Raw genomic sequence first — 23,502 nt, 5'->3', positions numbered from 1 at the left:
AAGCAACCTCTTGTATATGTTCAAACGATCTTATAATGACCAGTATCTAAGGATTGCTTTTGTTATTTCTAAGATAAAAAAGTTGTACAATAATATATACAAACGATATTTATGTTATACATAATAACACGTATTGCGCGCTTCTTAAGTTAAAATGAACCCTTGATAATAAACATTTGCACAAAAGCGTGTTTTTTCCCGAAATAAGGAGTGATTTCTAGCAAGATAAATCTAGTTGAAGCTTGTGCATTTGTAATTCACAGAATAAGCCTTTTCGCTGAATTGTGAGGCACGCGACGCATTACACTATTCTGACGCTTACTTTATAACAAGCATGAACGGATTATCTCGAATTGTGTAAATTTCAAAGTCGGAAACGCCAAAGAAATAACTATATTACGTAACGTTCGATGTGTTTGCAATGTTGGCAAAGAGAGTTTCGTTTGAATGTCCATGTAAAATACTGAACTATATGTGAGCTCATATCTATCGGAACATCTTTTGGAATATCAAAATTGAGACACATTACCACATAAAGAACTTCCATAAAGTGTACACCAAGCAGATGTATAAAGCAGTCTGCTCAAGTATTTTATTCGAATTGATATAAAACAACTGTGTGCAACTGCCACAGGCATGGTGGTAATAAACACGGTATTGCCTTTAAGATACGTGATGAACGGCCTTTCATATCATTTTAGTATGAGGTGTATTAAAAACGGTTAAAAATGGTTCATTAAATGAAATGGTTAATCAGTTCTATGACAGATGAATATTTCATAGTATGGCTCGAAAATAAATAAAGAACAGAACAAAATAGCAAAATCATAAAATAAACAAGAGATGTGTTTGTCAGAAACACAATTCCCCCGTATGTGCCGCTTTATTTTTTTATACCTTTGGCCTTGAAGGATGAACTTGACCTTTACCTTTCACCACTCAAAATGTGCAGCTCCGTGAAATACACATGCATGCTAAATATCAAGTTGCTATCTTCAATATTGCAAAAGTTATGACCAAGGTTAAAGTTTTCGGACAGACACACAGACACACTGACAGACAAGCCAAAAACAATAAACCCCCGATCATTCGATCCGGGGAAATACAACGCCTATGCACGGTAAGGATTATTCATTCCGGACTGCTGGCGGGAAATTTCGCCAGCATCATATTGGCTATACAACCTGGGTTAGACTGCTCCGCTGAACCGAACCACGTCAGTTATAGGATGTATATGAAAACTCGCAAGACAAGCCGATATCTTAAAGTGCATTCTAGAAAGTAATTTTTTATATTCTGGTTACTATAGGATTAACGTTCGCCAGCTGTATGGGTTTAAATTACATAAATATTTATTCGTGGATTATTTTGAACAGTAATGCGAAATAATTTATCCTTTTTATGTGCACCTTCTGCAAAATGCAGCCTTGAATTATTGCAATCACAGCATGAACATAGACAGTTATGTAATGCATGCAGATCTCTAACGTTTCCTACTTAAAAATGTACCTAAAATGCAGATAATCCGCGCATACTTGATTTAAAGGGATCTTTTCACGCTTTGGTAAATTGACAAAATTGAAAAAAGTTGTTTCAGATTCGTAAGTTTTCGTTTTAGTTATGATATTTGTGAGGAAACAGTAATACTGAACATTAACCATGCTCTAATATAGCCATTATATGCATCTTTTGACGATTTTAAAACCTAAAAATTATAAAGCGTTGCAACGCGAAACGATTGAATAATTTGGAGAATTCTGTTTTTGTCGTTAAATTTTGTGAAACTACGAAGATTGCTTATATAAGGTATAAAATACGTCATGTGTACTCGGCGGAATAGCTCAGTAGGCTAAAGCGCTTTTACTTCAGGACTCTGGCAGGACTCCAGGGGTCACTGGTTCGAAACCTGCTCCGGGCAATGTTCTTTTTCTTTTTTTATTTTTTTTCTTGATTTTTTACTGGAGCTTTTACGATCCAATGTTTACATTTATCAATATAAAGCATTTAATGAATAAGTTAAAAAAATGCCAAAATCTGTGAAAAGGCCCCTTTAAAGTAAGCTTCAAATTAGGCTTATGCAATATGTGCATCCAATTCAGCGTAACAGCTGGATTTGAACTGCACATGCTTGAAATAGAATAATTTAAAAGAAACACACTCCTCCATTTCAGGTATAAAAACGCGTCCTGTATAGATTTATTATCGAGTACTCATATTTGTCAGAGCAGCGCCCAAGGTGAGTTATAGTTTACAACAACAATATTGTTATCTATTTTCTTTATTGTTTTAGAAACTTGATAAAACATAATTGTCTTTTTTACCATTAACACAAATTATCCGTTGACACAGGTTATTATGATATCATTTGAAAAATAAATGGCTGTGTTGTCACTTCATTAAGCAATACCTTATTATCTTTTACATTTGAAATCAATGACTATCGATAGTATTTTTCTAAACGGGACTTCACACATTACAAATCATGGTCAATAATATGACAAAATGAATGACCATGATTATACCATTTAAGTTGCTGTACTATATGTACAGTTAGTGTAATATATTTAAAACACATTGTAAATAGCACAGGTATGTTTACCAATAATTTCACATTTTTTTCTTGCGAACATTTAAGTCAAAACATGTTTTAATTCAATGTTTATTGATTACGATGCTTTCGTTCTAAATACTTGTATGTTTGTTTGAGAGAACGTGACTAAAATGATCAGTCTGAATTTTTTTGTTTAAATCACACCAACGTGTACTGCATGCGTCAAGCAAATTCGTTAATTACTTAGAATTCAGTTGACCGAATCAGATATGACTTTGAAACCATGTATCATATCCCATGTGAGCTTCAAGGAAACACATACGTGTGCAACGAAGGTCGGCCGTTTTCATTTAATGTTTAAATTACATGAAGGCGTTTTTTTAAACTGTTACTTTCTATGGAAATCAATGTAAAGCGCACGTGCAACCTATCCTTTTTAAGGAAAGCAAATGTAAACATTTCCGTTTTAAGTGATCCAACATCCACACAATTTTGATATCTTGCTGTAAATGCTAAGCGCCGAAACATACATCTGCAACAGGTTACCTCCTTGCTAACGCTCATTCTACACATCCAACATAAAATGTATCAATACATTGACAGCTTGTGGCATACGAAATTAAGCGAATCCATATATGACCACACTATTCATATTGCGTTGGCATCACTACAGCTAAACTGATTTAAACGTTTTTAAAACAAAAATATGTAGAATTTACTAGCACTTTTAGCGTTTGTTTGTGACAATTTGTAAGTTACATTGAGGGTATAATATTCGTTCAATAAAGAAACTTTTCTTGAGCTCAATCTGGTCTTTATGATTTTATTGAACATGAGTAGTCAAAGACGGCCTGGAATATATTGTTAAGAGTACTTCTATTTTGAAATAACACAATTTAGATTCACCATAATTATATTACAATCGTTTAGTGGTCGTATTATTGGCGGATTAGTATGGCTGTTCTAGTAAAAACATAAAAACTATGTGACCATAATACCGATACTGTAATGCTTGTCAATGTAGGTACAACGATGTTCTTAGCAGTCTCCTTCTTGCTACTCGCGACGTTAATCGGAACGGCGTCCAGTCAGTATCCATGGGGTGAATCGGGTATTGACATTATTATATTTGCTTACTTTTTATTGTTGATGATGTTTACATGGGCACACATTCAGATAAATTAACATAAACAATTAATAAAACAACAATACATGTACAAGCATAATAAACATAACAGAAAAACATGACACCTTGTTTAAATAGGAGCCATAAGCAGTCGACAAACTATTAACTTTTCCTAGAAGTATTGCCATTTTCCACCTTATGGAGTTTAAATCAAAGTCTATGTAGATAGTTTAAACATATTATCTGGAAATAGGAACATGGTTTTCGCTCCATATACACGTGTATGAATGTAAATGTTCTGCGACTGTGTTAATGTTTTGATTGAATGTGTTGAGAAAAATATTGATCACGAAAAATAAGTAAAACCTGTTAATTCATCTGCAAACACTATTTTATTTTATTTTAATAATTCCAGTATGCAAACTGCCTGCTGAGACAGGGCCTTGCGACGCAGTGATTCCGAAGTACTTTTTCAACACATCCACTTGCACATGCGAACTATTCATCTACGGCGGTTGCGGCGGAAACGGAAATAGATTCGAGACGTATGGAGAGTGCATGAATCGCTGCAAGCGCACTTGTTATTACAAATAGTAAAACCACAGTACCGTTAATTATATAGGATAATAAAGATTTACTCCTGCAAATGATTTTCAATTCTTTACAATTACTAAATTCAAATAGTTGGTGAAAAAAAAAATATATATATATATATATATTAAATCAAAACCTATATGATACGCAATCATTTTATATAAATTTCTATAATTAAGTTGTAATTGAACAAAATCATTAAAAACATATTCTCATTAGTTAGCTATTGCGTGCGCATTAAAAAGTCGTCGCATGCGCACGTAATCACGCTCGCATGTACACGTTTAATAACTGTCGTTTCTTGCGACGCTGCTTACGGCTCTGACATGTGGGCAGTTTCGCCGGAAGTGGGTTGTCTCTCCGCATGCAAATCAGGGGCCTGGGGTAACTGCTCTGGTAAACCCGGTGGAAACCCCGTATCCGGAACCGGATGCAGCTCCATTTCCGACACCGGAAGTGTTCCCGAAATACCAACATGGACGAAAGCGACCTCTTCCACCGCCTACCGGAAGAACAGACTGCGTAGAAAAACGATTCCCAACTTTGCCGCGCAACTTGCTCTTAGAAGACCGCTTTTTGTTTAGAGCTCTGCCCTCAGCTAAACAGATTTTTGTCTCGTCCTCGCTGTCACTAGCAACGGGATTTGTTTCATATTGCCTCACAGTTTCCCATCCTCCCTCCGAAGTATCCGCTATTCTGATAACTTTGTTTCTTTTGTTAATTTTTGTATCAATTCTTTCAACTGTTCTCTGCAATATTTCAATTTTCCGTTGTCTATCGCCCATGAAGATTGTTTTACTATCTCCAACAGCTCATTATTAAAACTGAACTGCATTTCCTTCAAATCGCCATTTTATGGCATTGTCATAACCATGCAATTCATTCTTCATAACTGGATAATGCCGCTAAAATATCCTTCAATCGTGACTGTATGGGATTGAAATTCCCACATCTGCTGTTTTCTTTACTTAGTCAGTCCATTTTTGTATTTGTTTTTTAAACAAGCCAATACAGCGCCACGTGGTCGCGTACCTCAAGAAAAAAATGTTTAACTTTGTCTTAACGGTTCGACGGTACAAAGCTGAATGACGACAAACCGCCAACACACTAAATTTCCTCGTGCATACTTTCAGTGCGACCAAGCGTTTATTACATTGCATTATGGGAAAATAATTTTCTTCTAATTCGTAAACTCAAATGACGAAAATTATATTTCTTGTTTGCACACAGTAGCTATAGCGTGCGCCGTTATATTTATTGCGAACATATGTACTACTATCGCATGTGCACGTAATACCATCGCAAGCGCACTTAATATTATCTCGGGGATTGAACCCGGGTCAAATCAACAAATCAAATCAAATTCTTTATTTCCCCCAGAATGGCTTAGGTAATGGGACGATTAACCATAGCGGTCTGCGTTCAATCCCCGTTCGCAGAAGCATGAGCGTTTGGCTGGTGGTTACCATACCGGGCAAGCAGGGTTTCTTCCGGGTACTCCGGCTCCCCCACCCCCCCCGTCACACAATATCACACCACAATTGAAAATATGTAAGTATAAACTATAAATAGCTATTGCAGCTATAGTTAAACAATTCGTCTCAACTTTCATGAGTCTCTTAAATTAGTTAGGTAAGAGTGCTGGAATACATTCCGGATCCACACATAATGCAGTCTAAGACGCTCCGAAATACACACACGTACACATCGCGTCCCCGCAAAATATATATCGTATGTGCACGTGAGAACAATCATCGCATGCTCGTGTTATTTGGGTATCTAATGAAATAGTTACTATGTCGCTGAAACATTAAACCCACGTTTCAGCAGATCTAACTTTGCTCAGTGCAGCGCGTACAACATATATGCAAAACGTGAAGATGCTCGCTGTGCAGTTTCCAGATTCTTTACGCGCAGTGAGTAGGCCTAGAGTGCCATGTCACCTCGTTTTGTGTTACCTTAGTCAAAAACATTAAATGTCCTGTCTGCACGAAGCAACAAATATGCTGCGGCTTCTTTATCCATACAAGCACTCTAAAGACGCGTCAGAAATGGTTTAGGTTGGGAGCCATTTGCGAGATGTCGGAGTGGCATTGTTCTAACCCTTCAAACCCGCCTGTACGCCAAAATTATGGTAGAACGTATCCACCATACCAACACACAATATGATATAAACCATGTCTGTCAGAAGCTTATCAGCATATGAAAATGCAAAAGTATTCCATATTTTCACTAAATACACAAATGATTTTTCTACCTCGCTGTCATCAGTAGTGGGTCACAATTTGCAAAATAAAGAACAATCCATGTTATTGTGTCCTGTTCCCATTTTAACGAAAAAATAAGAATGTTAATCCCAAATGCAATACCAATAACTTAAAGTAGATATATTTATCAAGAACATTATTTACGTCATGTAAGTGGTGTACACATTATGATGGAAGTTAGTGTGTTTTATTATTACAAACCTGCGGTCTATAAACTCTGTTGATCCTTCGAGTCTTAAATAAACACTTATACTAGTCAAATATCAGAAAACGACTAGTAATTGCGGTATTTATGCAAATATTTGAGTTGTGAAATTGTTCATGATGTTAAATCATACTGATTTCAGATATACAATATATGCGTAAAAGGTAAGGCGCCTGCCCAAAACGGCGTCAGTGGTATGTAACTGATATTTGTTTAAAAGCACTCATAGCAAATATATTACATTGAATCTTTGTTTATTTGTATACTTAATTTAGAGCGGTTGGTAAATCTTTAAGAAGACGATCCAGTGTCGCGTTTGGACCATTCATTGTTTGATTTATCGACCTCTGGATGCAAGCCGGAAAACGCAAAAAAACATGATACAAGGGTTCGAAATGACAACGCGATTACTCGAGATAAGTATTCAAGATCGCAAAAGAGTAACAGGTTCACATTTAAGTATTAACAATGGTCAAAACGCTAGATTATGCGTTATACAATTGTTACCTGGTGTTATCGCGCCGTCGTCTCATGCCATCGAATCGTGCTTTTTCGAATGTGTCATCTTCCATATCGAGAGGGAGCCCGGGATAGGGGAGGGGTGGGTCAGTGGGGGAGAGAAATATAACGGGAGATAAAAGGGGGGGGGGAGATGTTGAGGTCACGGCTGAGCGACTCAACATATTTTTAAACTACCGCATGCAGTTTGTTTTAATTGTATTAAATGGTCATCTTATACAATTTAAACTACGGAGACACGCTTTTCGGAAAAAAATATAATGTGCGGGTTTTCCTATTAGCGACTCTATATGTAATATGTCAAAGCCCGGTGGGTCGAAATTCATATCAACCAGCGCAAACTTCCTATTGGTGGAATCTATCGTCAACCCAACTTAAACAACATTAAGCAGTTGAATATGGAGCATAGTCTTGATCAGGCCTTAAGTGAAAACTACGCAAATATAGTTTTAACGGGCGACTTAAACACAAATATCCAAACCTCACAGTCAAATACAATTAGCAGATTAATAAACTCTGACAATACAACACATCTCATAAATTCCCAAACGTACATTACTGAATATGCACGATCTCTCATAGATCTAATGTTTGGCAAATACTCATGGGAAGTCCTTTCGAGCTTTGTTGCAGATCCCTTCATACCAGATCTCACACGTTTCCACTGCCCTATTGCCTTGTCTTGAAAATCTCAAAACCAGAACAATCTTGATTCAGGCTACATATCTGGCTCTTTACATTGACCTTAATACTTAATAGCGAAAATATGGACCACGTTGCAGATACCTTGTCCAACGTCATTTTAGCTGCTGCATCTTCAAGCATTCCTAACATGTTATATTAAGACCAAACGATATACCTTGAATGAACAATAAATACGCAACACAATTCGGAAGCGCAAACGACGACACTGAATCGCAAAAATCTCAATTGATTATACAACATATACTTACTTTCGAAATGCACGGAACTTGTAGAGCCTGTATTTGCTAGTGAACTAATAGAGCTGTAAGTCTACAACCTGCTCAATTAGTTTATCTCTGCTGTTGTCATGGCAATGACTATTTCGACAACAACGGTACTGGTGTCATCATTGAACATGGTTGCTTCCTAGTACGTGAAGCTGGTCATCTCTTCAAACTTCTCGTCATTCATTGCGAGGTCTACACCGTGCAATCCAGTATACTTCGTCTCATTTATTTGTAGAGAACTGCTTCATCCATGAGGTCATTGTCATATGCGAATCTCAAGTAAGAGTCGGTTCTGTCACTGATTGAGTTTGAGGTGTCGCTGCCTTTGAGGGTGTTCTGCATTTTCTTTACGAGGAAATTTTTTTAAGGACGGTTGATAACAGAAATCCCTGACGGACGCCCTCTGATGTTCCGCAGAAGTCAACTATCTGTCCAATTACAAATTACGTTATTGGCGTCTCCATTTAGCGTTTGAATAACTCCAACCTTCCCTACGGCAGGGTTGAACCCTCTCAGAACATTACATTGAACATGCAAGACGCGGTCGATACCTTGTTTTAAAGTTGATGTAGTTATGGTTGATATTACAGACATTGCTCACTGACGATTCCGCAGTTGACGATTTGTTCGACTGTACTCCGCCTAGCGCTGAATCCAGCCTTCCGCCAGCAGTTCCTCGGTCTAATTTTTCAATTGGTTATGGAGGTAACGTGGTATAACTTTGCTGGTTCGGCTCATGAGGCTGATGATGCGTTAATTCGGACAAATCTTAGAGAGTGCCCTTTTTCGGTATTGAGATGACAAGGGACTGGGTTCCCTCCTTTGACCACTTCTTCTCCGCCCAGATAGTCTGTCATGGTGCCGCTAATAATGCAGTCATTGGCGGTAATCCATCCTTAAAGTGCTTAGAAGCGTTTTTGACAACCCCCGGGAATTTCCTCCGCTTTTCGATTGCGCAGTAATTCCTTCACATCTGCTGCTGACCATGTTACTGATGCATGAGGTAATCTCTTTGTCCATGTTGTAACTTTGCTCCCAAATCTATACCCCTCCCCCTCTTTCATCTCTTCCTCACCTTTCTATTCGTGTTCTGGTATTCTGTCATAGTCATGGGCTGTGTATCTCAGCTCGTTTTGGTCGCAGGGGACCGAGATTTTAACCCTCAACCATGATTTGTATTTACTCCTCTCTCTCCCAAGAACTTGGCCGATTATAGCAGGACTTGGTGTTGTTGTTGATGTTGCCGATGTCAGTGTCAAATATGTTCAAGGCTGCAAACTTGCCAACTGTTTGTGCTTAAAATGCTTCTGCTATCTCTATATATTTCAGTTTTCCAAAGTAAAATCGAATATAATGGTTTTGTGTGATGCGCTTGTTATTGTTGTACAACTTTACGTAAAGAAACATTCTTGTTTACGCTTTATTGTCTTTTTGAGGCATGACATCCCGCCATTGTAAAGTAAGGGCAAACATGATTCCAGAATTTATTTTAACACCGTAGTTTTGAAGACATTTAATTTTATTGATGTGCTTATCATGACTTGATAACGTGTTTACCTCAATACAATAACTTAACGGAACAAGATTAATAACTGGTTCGAAAGACTAATTTAGTGGGAACAATATGAATAACTCAGGGCCATGACATACTAAACAAATCATAATTCCTAAAGCAAGAAAATGATTTTAAAGAGCGCGCTTTCCATATACAGTTTATACGAAAATTATTTTGTTACGATCCATCACATCGGTCTTTCGAAAAGACGGTAAAGAAAAGCTTTTTTTATCAGAAGTTCATCAGAAATTATGTATCAATGATTGGTTATTTAATTCCAATAGTTGATCCTGTTTGTTTCATGCAGTCCTTTCGCTTAATACAAGTTTGCAAATACCGCAAAATTATTGAATAGCAATTTGGAATATTTTTATTGCACACCCTTATTCAAATGCAATAAATACTTCATGCATAAAATTACCCCTGAAATTATGACTAACATTCTTCTATTATCTCAACCTCCATCATCACGTGTCTGTGCGTGTAAAGTTTTATTACTATACCAGTAATACCTGAGGGACACAAGTTAAAATGTGTTTGTTGATAAAACAGTAAATGTATCATAAATCCGGTTATGTCAATTATAATTGTACAACAATATGAATGTTTGGAAATCAAATTGTTCATGTTTATGTTCATTAGGTGTCAATACAGCATTACAAGTTACTAATGCTAGTCAAAGCATGTCTTATTGTGCTTACAAAAGGGTTATTAGTCCATTGAATCATACGTATCGAAAGAAAACATAGCAGTGTACATGTTTGCATGTTGTTTTTCAATAGATTTTCAATTTGCATTGTTATAGCAGTTACCACTTTTAAGTTACGTGTTCTGATTACTTTGCAGTAATTGCTACCAATATGTTGGTCCAACTTCAAATAAAAACTACATGTAAATAATTATTCATCTTTATTCGAGAACACCTTGCACCTTCTTAAACACCATTCTCAAAACGAAAGCATCACTCAATTAACTATTCGTAAGTTATATACTACGCATTGTTCTAAGTTAGTAAACGCTTTAACGTCTAAGTACTACTTTGAAATCTCTTTCAGAATATATTCCCCTATTAAAAAGCACTTAAACCCTAAAATCAACGAATATTTCGTTCAATATTCGAAAAATAAAGTCAACACATACACAATCAATATTCCTTATAGCAATAGCCAAAATTTCAATGCTAGATGTGGTCTGGTAACAAAGATTTAACTAGATACAAGATAAAATATGCCCTTTTGTTTGCCGTTGACACTCCCATGTGTTCATGCATCCGCCTTTTGTCAGCTGTTATTCTCTTTGTGCTGATGGGATACCCAGATACCTTAATCACCAAGGAGTCTGACTTATCGTGAAATCATAGATTACGTGATACTAGTAGCAGATTATCTGATCAACCTGACCTGACCTTGGTATTATTTTATATAACTTGTTTAATTATACAAATATTGCGTCGCCCATTTTACTCTCAAATCATCGCAAACAAATGTACAATACGTGCTGGCAAATAATACCTATTCTTACTACACAAAAGTTTTAAGAAGTTTCACTCTTAAGATGCAAACTTTTGCCATTTTTATATTGTGGTCAATCATGGATTTGATACATTTGGTATACCTCAAACTTATCATAATTTTGACAAAGTTTGTGTTTAACGTATGACCATGAGCGCTATCGATGATATAACCTGTTGTAGATGTTTGATTATTGACTCAATTAGGTCTGCACTTTCTAGTTTGTTTCAAATAGTTTACTCCAAATTTGAATACTAAGATCAAATTGACCACTTATATTAATGTGTTATGCATATCCATTTAGAAAACTAAAGCAGTAGTCGGTGATTTCAAAAGAATGCAATATTACAAAAAGTGTGCAAACAACCTGCTGTATATGCTAAACTGATCTTACAATAACAAGTGTCACAGGATTGTTTGTATTTTTTCTTATAATTACTCACCTTGGGTGCTGCTATGGAGCAGACGAGCGCTCAATAATACAGCTAGACACAAAGGCGTGTATATTCCTGAAATAAAGGAGTAGTTTTCTAGCTAGATAAATCTAATTCGAGCATGTGCGTTTGTAATTCAACGTGTAAGCGTTCACGCTGATTTTGAGACACGCCTCGCATTACACTAGTTGGAAGCTTACTTTAAAACAAGTAAGGATTATCTCGATTTGTGTACATTTCAAAGCATGACACGTTAAAGATATACCTGTATAACAAAACGTCCGGTGTTTTGTTTCCGTTTATCGAAATAAAGAAGCGCGCTAATGCCTTTGGAGTACGTGATGTAGGGCCTTCGCTATACTAACTCGTCTTTAAGTAAAAGTGAATAGTAAAGGTTAAACATGGCAACGAAGTTCATTGAATGAAGTTGTATTCACTCCTATGACACATGATCCTTTCAATGTATGGTTACGAATATAAATATGTTTAAGAAAAAACAAAAACTAGAGCAATGTCTTATTTTAAGCCAGATTTTCTTTCATTACAAGTTAGCAAAAAAATGTCAAAATAGCAAATACACTGTGAGGATTATTCATTCCAGACTGCTTGCCAACACCACATTGGCTATTGAGTAGGTCACAACCCGGGCCATACAGGTACGCGGAACCGAACAACGCCTGTTATATGATATGTAAGAAACTCAAAAGGAAATCCAACATACCAAAGTGCATTCATAAAAATTCATTTTTGATTCTATTTTAACTATACGATTAACGTTTGTCAGCTGTACAGTAATGCGAAATAATGTTTCCGTTGAATGTGCGCATTCTGCAATAGGACACCATAAAATATCATGCATTTTGATCGGAATACGTGCTTCATGATGTAACCTGTCACTAAACACTGAATGGAATGCGGAAAATATGTGCGACATATGTGATTATAATAACAAAATGTTGTCAATATGAATTAGAAAATATTGGTATATTCAAATGAAGTATGCATTTATTTTTAAACAAAGTATATGAGTTTGCTTAACCTAAATGCAGTTGGTCCCTCTTATCATTGATTATAAAAACCAGAGGTGTACAAAGCCGAGCCAAACAATGTATAAATGAAAACGTGTCATTTGAAAAGCTCAAAAATCGCAGTCGAAAAAATATGAATGTATATTAGGTTTACTAATAATCTACTCAACTAAATAAAAATATAAATGTTGTGAATTTGCCATTAACATGGGATCGATCCTGGCTTGACAATTTGAATATCAATTTGCTTGCCTACATGAAGAGACTTCCGGGCAATGGTGAGAGCCGTAAGAATTTGATATTCCAATAAAGGTTAGCTGACATATGCATTGGTATTTTCAGTGAACGTTAAAACAAGGATTGATTTGCAATTACTGCATTAGAATTTGAAGTTATGTAATGCATGCAGATCTCTAACGTAATCTGCTTTTATATGTACTTAAAATAGAGATAATCCGCACATACTTGATTTCAAGTAAGCTTCAAATTAGGCTTATGCGACGCGTGCCTCTAATTCAGCGTTAAAGCTGGATTTTAACTGCACATGTTTTAACTACATTTATATAGCTTAAACACCCCCCTTTCAAGTATATATACGCATCCGGTTTAGCTTTATTATCGAGTGCTCAGATTCGTCAGAGAAGCGCCCAAGGTGAGTTAATAGTTTATAATACTATTAGAAACTTGATAAAAGATAAGTGTGTATCTTACAACTAGTACAAACAGTTCTTTGACACTGGTAATTATGATATCATTTGAGAAAATACAGGAGGATGTGTTCTCACCTCATAAAGCAATACCTAATTGTCTTGTATTTTTTAAATCAATGACTACTGATATTTTTCTCTAAAGGGACTTCACACAATAAAAATAATGGTCAATAATATGGCAAAATCAATACCAATGACGATTATTAAAGTAGCTGTGCTATATATAAAGTTGTCGTTAACTATTTGAAACACACTGGAAATCGCATTGTTTCATTGCCGCCGAACAATTTTGATTATTCTAGTCTAAAACATGCTTTAATAACGCCTCTAAGCAGTCTGTTGAAGTTGTGTTGCTCTAACTAGGAATATAGGTCATTAATATTTTATTTCATTACACATTTACGTTTTATTTACACATGTTAAATGCAATTGAGTGTACTATCAACCAAATTATGCTACTGTAACGACGGTCATATTTATTGAGAGTGCCCTAAAACGACGCCTATGATATGTTACCTGCTTTCAATGTCAAAATCACTCCTGTGGGACTAAATGCATGGAACCTCAACTCATGAGTGTTGTAACTTACATTTGTTTTATTGTAAAAGCAATATGGATCTTTAATTAATGTAATCAAATGAGATTTTGAATTTTATTCATGTCAATCATTAAAAAGTTTTCAACATGTTGCATAGATACATTTTGTATATTGTTTTACTCCTCATCAACACAGTAAGGACACATAAACACATCACCTTTCTCAACACGTCCACTTGGGAACAATATATTACATGTACCAAATGTCCACACCAAGAACAGTGTGCCCACTACAATAACACTAGTTAAGTACTAAGATTAACAGCACCGAGTGTGACAGCAAACGTCTGTGTCGTCTCATCCTCTGAATACTAATCAAGATCAGGGGCAGATTATAGTTATTTAATAGTTCCCAGAAGGTCCAGGTTGTTCAGTTTTGCTCAATGTCTGGGACTTTGTCCTTTTTTGCATATGCATTATCCTGCATGCGATGACCCTGACCTCTGGTATGCCGTACACTCTGGCAGTGGTTTAAACAGGGGTCCCTGTCAGCAACACCTTGTTCATAAGCTCTGTTCATGGAAGTAGGTGAATAGCACCTGTACTTCTTTTGTGAAACCTACAAATAGAAATAATTTAATGAAAATTAGTAATACACACAATATGCAATTAAAAACATAACTCTTGCTAGTTACAATATTATTAAGCATACCCCCCAAAACATATCCGGACTTCAAATGATATTTAAACGCTCAAACCTTATTCGTAGTGAAAATAAATCTATGTATACGACGTTTTGTCCCATAAATGTCACTTGACTTATGAACAAAATCGTGAGCTTTGCCGACAAACCCGATGCATTTTCCCATGGTCTTATTTGCAAAGAAATAGGTGAAAAGTGTTCAAAAGTTTGCACTATGTAAAATACATACAAATACACCAATTGCAAACCGATCAACCATATATTACCTTTGAACCAGCTATTTTCCACATAAGGAACAACAACTGTAGTAAATTGTACGTAGCATACACTCGGTAATTGAATGACGTAAACGGATGTCGCTATTGTATCAAACAGAGGCATAACAAAAATAGCGTCGAAAGAGGGCAGCGTCATTTCGGGTCACTCGGCGAAACGTTTTTTTGACAACTAGGTTTTCGTTAAAAAACCTTGTTTGAAATAACGTGAATAAAACAATCATTCTTTCTTCTTTAATTCATACCAATTTTATTGCATGCGTCAAGGAAATTCGTTAATTGCTATGAATGCAGTTGTTCAAATAAGATATGGCATGCACAACATGCATAAGATACTATGCGTGTTGAAAGATTGTACATTGAGGGAGAAAAAATACCTGTGCACTGAAAGTCGTTATTTTTCATTAAACGTTTTAACACATGAGGGCGTTGTTTTTAATAGTTTTCTCTATATTGAAATCCTTGTAAAAGTGTACCCTAACATTTTTTAAGCATAGCAAATGGCAAAATTTCCTTTGAAGTGATCCTATATACACACACTTTTGATCTCTTACTGTCAATGCTAAGCACCTAAACACAGGTTACATCCTTGCTATCGCTCAAGCTACACATGCAACATAAACTGTGTCAAAACATGGGGCAGTTAGTTGCATACGAAATCTATCGAATCCATATTTTACCATAATATTGACATTGCAAGGCATCTTTAGAGCTAAATGTATTTAAACATTTTAAAACAACAAGTTAGAATTATAAAATTTACCAGCACTTATATTACCTTGGTTTCTGATAATTTTTAACTTGCATTTACGGCATAATATTCGTTAAATATAAACCTTTTATTGAGCTATATCTGGTCTAAATGATACAATCGAAAATTAGTTGACACGGAGGGTCTGAAATATATAGTAAATAGTACTTTATTTTGAAATAACACAATTAAGACTCATCATAGATTACAATCTTTTAGTGGGTCGTATTATTTTCGGATAAGTATGGTTGTTCTAGTTCTAAAAACACACATGATGTGACCACAATACCTATACTGTGATGCTATCTTGTCACTCTAGGTACAACAATGTTCTCAACAGTCTCCTTCTTGCTACTCGCGACGTTAATCGGAACGGCGTCCAGTCAGTATCCATGGAGATACCCATATTCATGGGGAATGATATTTTATATATTTGCTTAATGTGATGTTTGGTGATGTTAAAAACGGGCAATACATTCAGACAAATTATATATATACAAACTATAAATAAAGCAAAAAACATGTCAAGCATATTAACATAACAGAAAAACGTGTCCTAAGTAAATTTAAAGTAAATGTACTGTATTGTATGATCGTTGTATTTATGGTTTTCCCCATCAGATAGTCACATCAATTGTGTAAATAAGGGAAAAAAAATCAGTCGACATATATTCACTTTTCCTAGAGGTTTTGCAACTTTCCGCCTTATTGAGTGTAAATCAATGGCTATGTAGGTAGTTCAAACAATTGAATTTATATAGGAACATGGGTTTTTGCTCTAAATACATGTGTTTGAATGCAAATGTTCTGCGGGCCCAATACGCACTTAAGTTACATGGGCTATTGTTGCGATTGAATGTGCTGAGAAACCAATTGATCACGCAACATTGGTAAAACCTGTAAAATTCATATGCATACAATATTTTTTGCACGAGTATTTATCATTCAAACAGCTCGGAAACCAATACCGAATACATGCAATAATTATGCACTCAGTTGTAAACAAAATCCAAATAACTATGGTGAGAAATATCGCATAGTTGTGAACATCTTTATTTTTATAATTCCAGTATGCTATCTGCCTTCTGATTCCGGGTATTGTTACGGGTACTTCCCGATGTACTTCTTCAAACACATTCACTCGCAGATGCGAACTATCATCTACGGCGGTTGCGGCGGAAACGGAAACAGATTCAAGACGTATGGAGAATGCATGAACCGCTGCAAGAGCACTTGCTATTACAAATAGTACGCAACCATAGTACCGTTAGCAATATTGGATAATAAAGATTGACCACAGCACATGATTGTCTGTTCACACAACTTTCAACATCGACAATTCTTTACAATTACTAAATTTAAATATATGGCTTGTATAAACCGTAGCCTATATGATAAGCAATGATTTTATTTAAACTTCCTATTATTAAGTTATAATTGAATATAATCATCAAAAATCAATTATTATTAATCAGCTATCGCGCGCGCATAAAATAGTCATCGCATGCGCACGTAATCACTCTCTCATGCACAGGTAATAACAATCGTGTGTGAACGTATAAGCATTCCTGTTCGCACACAGTAACTATAGCGTGCACCCTTACTTTATTGCGAAACATACGTAATACAATGGCAAGCGCACTTATAATATCCCGGGATTGAACCCGGGTCGCTTAGGTAAACGCGCTTTTCAACGTAGGGGCATGTGTTCAAATCCCTGTTCCCAGAAGCATGAGCGTTTGGTGTGTGGTTACCATACCGGGAAAGCAGGGTTTCATCCGGGTTTCTCCGGGTTCACTCCCACTCCCTCAACAAAATATCACACCACAGTTGCGTAAGTTAGTTAGTAAGGAGTGCTGGAGAACATTGCGGAGCCACACATAATGCAGCTTAAGACGCGAAAATACCTCATACACTTCGAAATACACACACGTACACAAAGCGTCCGCGCATAATATAATCGTGTGCACGTGATAACAATCACTAATGAAAAAGTTACTATGGACACTGAAACATTAAACCCCAGTATCAGCAGATCTGCATTTGTTTAGCGCATGCGTTACACAATATATGCAGACCGCGGAGATGCTCACCGTGCAGTGCCCAGATTCTTGAAGCGCAAGTGACTAGGCCTAGAATGAACTGTTACCTCAATGTGTGTTACGATGAAACAAATATGTTGCGGCTTCTTTCTTTATCTCTGCAAGCACTGTAAAGACGCGCCATAAATGGTTTAGGATCGGAGCCATATGCCTGTTGTTGGGTTGACCTTGTGCAAACTCTTCAAACCTGCTTTTACGCAAAAATGATGTTAGAAAGTAGTCACCCACACCAGTCAACATTATGATATATTCCGTGCCTGTCAGAAGTGTATCAGCAAACAAACATGCACATGTATTCCATATTTTCTCAAAATACACTTTATAATAATTTTTCGACCTCGCATACACTTCCCTTAGAAGTAGGTCACCATGTCCCTCTGTTGTCGGTTGCCAAAATAAAGAACAATCCATGTTATTTGGTCCTGTTTATGTTTTTCACAAAAGTTTGAAGATTTTTATATCCTAAATTAAAGAAGTGAAACTCCAGCTGCTGAGAGCAGTATTGCATTCTTAATTATAACAAATTGCGTGGTCCCTTTATTTATGGCAAGTGACCAATTGCCAAAACGGTACGAAAACAACACAATTGGAAACGACATACACACATAGTAGAATACAGCTGAGGTCACCGCCTAGAACGGTCAATGCAACGCCTTAAATCGGTTTTAGAGCGCTCAACCTCACACTTGACCCAGCAATATATAACTTAAAGTTGAGATAAATTCAGCAGAGAACATGCTTTTTACTCTACAACGTCATGCTAGTGGTGTACACATTATGATGGAAGTAATGTTTTCATTATAACAAAAATGCGGTTTAAAATCTAAATTGTTCCGTTGAGTCTTAAATAAAACTCATAATACTCATAATACTCTAATAACTAATCTAAGTTTCGGTCACTCTTAATTTTTCGGACATCATCTTTTCTTTTTTAGTTCTTGGAAAAATTATGGGGGTCCGAAATTTTTGGCCACATATATTATTTTTATGATTCTAAATTTTCGGACGGATGCATTTTTACGACAGAAGACAACCTATTTGCATTAATCCGGTTGAAACATCACGCATGTGTTTAACGACCTGATTACAGTCATAAAACCTGGCTGATGAAATGTGAAAAGTCAAATGACCGTTAAATTTGCGGTGATTTGGATAAATAGTCATGCATACTGGAAACAGCCAATGGACTTCAATCGAGATCGTACTTTCGCGATTTGCCATCTTCAATATCGATTGGGAGCGCGGGTGAGTAGAGAAGAGCGAAGGACAGCGGGGCGCGATAGGGAGAGAGACAGATATTTCAACAACGCTTAACAAGGTGGCTCTTACTGAACACCGTAATATATAAATGTTGAGGTCAGGGCTCAAAATCACATTTCTAAGTTACCGTACGGCAGTTAAATTTCAGTAACTGTAACACATGATTATCTTTTAAAACGCTAAGCTACGTGGTCCTGCTTTTCGGAAAAAAAAAAATAATGTGCGGTTTTTCGTATAGCGACTCTAAAAGGAAAGGTAGGGCAAAGCCCAGTGGGTTGAAATTCAATATCAACCAAGCGAAAACTTCTAATTGACGTAATCTATCGTCCACCCGACTTGAACACTACTCAGTGGTGCAATATGGAACATATTCTTGATCAGGCCTTTAGCGCAACTACACAATATAGTTGTAACGGGCGACTTCCAACATGAATATCAAAGCCTCAAAGTCAAAAACAATTAGGCATATTAATAAACTCTAACAACCAAAACAAATAATAAATTCCCAACGTGTTTTACTGAACACGCATAATCTTCATAGAACCTAATGTTTGCCAAACACTCACGGGACGTCAATCCAGCTTTGTTGCATATCGATTCATACCAGATCTTACATGTGTCCACTGCCCGATAGCCTTTGTCTTGAAACATGCAAAACCACCGTCTTGTTTAGACGAGTTATATCTGGCTTATAAAGATGGCGACTTCTTCATTCTACTTATCTGATACTGATAACGAAAATAGGGACCACGTTGCCAATACCTTGTCCCACGTTATTTAAGCTGCTGAATCCTCAAGGATTCCTAACAAAGATGTTATTATAGGCCCAATGATGTACCTTGGATGTACAATACAATACGGCATATGATTCGGAAACGCAAACGACTACATAGAATCGCAAAAACTATAAATGATTACACAGCAAGGGCCAACCTTCGAAATGCACGGAACTAAACAAATTGTTGATTCAGAAAATCAAACCACAGATCGTCACAAAAGGACAATTGATCATAATAACTAAGATAAAATAAATGTCAAGAAATGGTTCAAACAGGCTTAACGACTCACCTTAAGACAAACACTTCTTGACCAAGACAATTAGGTCATACTGATGAGGATAAGGCAGCTTTACTCAACGCTTACTTTTGCGAACAATCAACCTTAGAAAGTCTCCATCATTATCCCCATTCTCTTCCTTATTGCTTGTGCCGTTCTTACCTCAAGAATACTTTCCGAACAAGATCATAACAATTCTTTCTGGCCTCGACCCCTCTAAGGCCAGTGGCCCGGATTAAATAAGTCAAATAATATTAAAAGCGGGATGCAGCGAATTGGCTGTATTCGACTATATAAATAATCGCAAACTTAAATCGTAATTCTTTATAATGGATTATTACTGTCATTAAGATATTATGCTTGAGATTTGTGTGTGGAATAATGGTCTAAATGAAACGAAACAATTAAAGGTTTTCATACTTAATAATATGAATAGTTGAATGTTGAGACAATGTATGCATTCGAAAAAAAGGGGAATAACGCTAACACTATAATAATATGTAATAATAATATTCAATTCTATTTCGCTTATTAGAATTACTAAGTTATTTAATGAGATGTGTGCGCATGCGCAATCAGTAAAATCAGCGCTTCCGGTCAATGGAAGACGTGTTTATTTTATTATCGAATTTTTTCGAGTTTATGGTGACAAGAACGAACATAGTTCGTGTGCATTGTATTTTGTTTTTGGTTTAATTAAAGGTATTGCCACAAGTTTGTACGTAGTACGAACAATGACACTAATTAAACAAAGTTAAATTTGCAAAAACATTTGTCACACGTGGTGGGGCAGTGAAAACAAATTGCGAAATCGGTTGTACCAGTCTATACATGTGAACAAAAAGAGAAAAGTCAGACTGTTAAGCAGTCGTCACAAGGAAAACAGTCCTGCTAAATCTCGTAGCACAGACGAGTCTCAAGTCTGGTTAATGTTTCTAATGATGTGAATCCATCATCGGCGAAACGTTCGTCTTCAAAAACAAACGACAAAAACGCGGACATTTCGTCAATTTTGAAGCCACTTCGTACATATCAGCTTAATGCAAATGAAACATTAGAGGCCAACGGACACAGGTTAGATCAATATTGAGAATTATAATTATTGTTACGACGATGGTTAATATGATGAAATGTATCAGGAATCTGTTTGACTGGCACAATTATAAAAAAGACATTATTTGTACAAAAATTGTTTAAACATAAAGAACCGATAATTATACAATTCTGAACCTTCCTGAAAACTGGAACATTATCTATGAGGGAATATTATCAACTCCATAAATTAAAGTGCGGAGTGATATTGTTTGATAGTTATCACTAAAGTTATTCTTAAATGTGCATATAATGGACAGACCAGTAAAAGTGAGTAGTGTCTTCTATTTAACCGCATTGACAAGGTGGCGATGGCACCAGATTTTTTTGATATAAATGTTTATTAAGTGAACTACAGTTAGTTCTTATGTGTGTGTGCAGCACTTGCTGTCTTCGCTTACCATAGACGAAGAAGGGATTACTACGAGGTTTGTTTAAATCAACGGCCACAGTCACAACAATTCTGTACTAAGACCTTTGACAATTTTGAAGACAAGAATGAGTTTGTGTTTTTGGACCTTTATGTGCCATGAGTTTTCTAGCAAACTATGTTAAAAAGAAATATTCAGATCATAAGTCGGGTACAGCCGGAAACAATGCGGGCAGCTTCAGTTTCAGGTCAAATAAACGTGAAGTGTATTATTTTAAGAGATCTTCGGTCAAGGCAAAAACCTAAGACCAGTTTGAATACATGAATTTCGCAACCTGAAATCTTTTTTCATACCTCATTGCTGGAAAACCAGGAAAAATTACGCATTTTATTACTGTTAACGTCTTCATGACGCCATGATTACTAGTAAATTGTTTGCGCAATTCATTGTTGTGTTATGCTTATGTTCCGAATAAATGTATGATTTGTTGCGTTGGTGATTTGTCAATAACAATCAACAGTAATGACTTAATGATATTTTAGTTCTCCCAAACATTAATTATTTAGTATCGAACTATTATAAATAAAAGCATACTATTTAGATTAGATCGCTGACCAGCATGGTATTTGTTATGTTTTCACACATCCTTTACTGGCTCGCCGCAAAAAAACAAAATTTAAAATAAAAGGCGAATACATCGCAAAAATACACTATCTAATCAATACTACACACTAGTCTTAACGCCCCCACACATGTCGCTCTCTATCACGGTCATCCATCTTCACATACAAGACTCACTGAAAATATAGAATCTAAAATTAATTCAAAGATGATTACATTATATTATCAACTAAATTAAACAGTTATATTTTAATGGTATGTATATAATATTTTTAAAAATCCAATGTACACGTCTGATATGTACCGTGTTTGCTTATCGAATGAGAAAAAGAACGCTTCAGTGCAAGTGAAATCCACTTCGGTGAGAATTGATTCTACCGTCGAAGTTCCATATCAAAATAGTATTCATTACAGATCGAACAAATATATTTATTGTAAAAGCAGATCAATATAAACATACGTATCCGTGTTTTACATCGTTTTTCATACCCATAAATACATATTAAGATATTTGATATTAATACATATTTGATAGTTGATAGGTCCTACATAGTGTTTTAAATAAATAAAAGTACTGTACTCTAATACACTTAAAACAGATTGTGTTGAGTATTTTGTTTTAAAGTTTCATTCTTTCACAGTCATGTTGTTTATCGAACGATTTTAAAACCAAGCCATATATATGAGTATAATAAGCACAGTAATGCAGCATAGAGATCAAGAACAACAGGTGCGTGACGTTTGATCATTAATTTTAAACTAAAAATGAACATCCGTGTAAATAAAATATAGGACATTTGTTGGTTAACAAATGCTAAGAAAAATATTGATCTATCTAAATAATGTACACACAGATAAAACCGTGATTCCTCTTATATACAAGCATCAATAACGAAACAAACACTATTCGTCTAATGTAACGTTTTAAAATGTTACTTGATCGTATATCAATTTGCTCAATATCGAATAAAGGAATCACAATGGTAGAGCATCGTTAATCGAAAGATGCTAAGAAATCGCATTGATTTAACGTGATTCACACACTCTCCTAAAAAGAACCGCTTCGCATGCCATCCATGCCCATGGTTTACATACAACTGAGTTATAACGTATATCAATATCGGTTGATATTCGTTGTTGTACATGAGCCGTTATAGATCATGTGAAAACGACGGCGAAAATTACGATGACCGGTATCACTGTGAATGAACAGAAACTGTCCAAGTGACCACAAAAGTCAACGTCAGTAGTCATTTTATGACA

At 35.9% G+C, this 23,502-nt stretch overlaps 1 protein-coding gene across 1 annotated transcript in view; it reads left to right on the top strand.

The window, feature by feature from the left end:
• LOC127878847 (BPTI/Kunitz domain-containing protein-like) overlaps positions 1-16,986 on the top strand; it is a 35,972-nt gene extending 18,986 nt beyond the window's left edge. Inside the window, exons 4-6 of the mRNA XM_052425371.1 lie at positions 3,576-3,662; positions 4,093-4,257; positions 16,808-16,986. Of these exons, the coding sequence (XP_052281331.1) occupies positions 3,576-3,662; positions 4,093-4,257; positions 16,808-16,986 (431 nt within the window). The remainder of the gene's footprint in view (positions 1-3,575; positions 3,663-4,092; positions 4,258-16,807) is intronic.
• Positions 16,987-23,502: the final 6,516 nt, after the last annotated feature.

This window comes from Dreissena polymorpha, chromosome 4 (assembly GCF_020536995.1).
Source record: "Dreissena polymorpha isolate Duluth1 chromosome 4, UMN_Dpol_1.0, whole genome shotgun sequence".
Lineage (NCBI taxonomy): Eukaryota > Metazoa > Mollusca > Bivalvia > Myida > Dreissenidae > Dreissena > Dreissena polymorpha.
The sequence above is the reverse complement of the archived record's forward strand: the minus strand, read 5'-3'. Positions and strand labels throughout refer to the sequence as shown.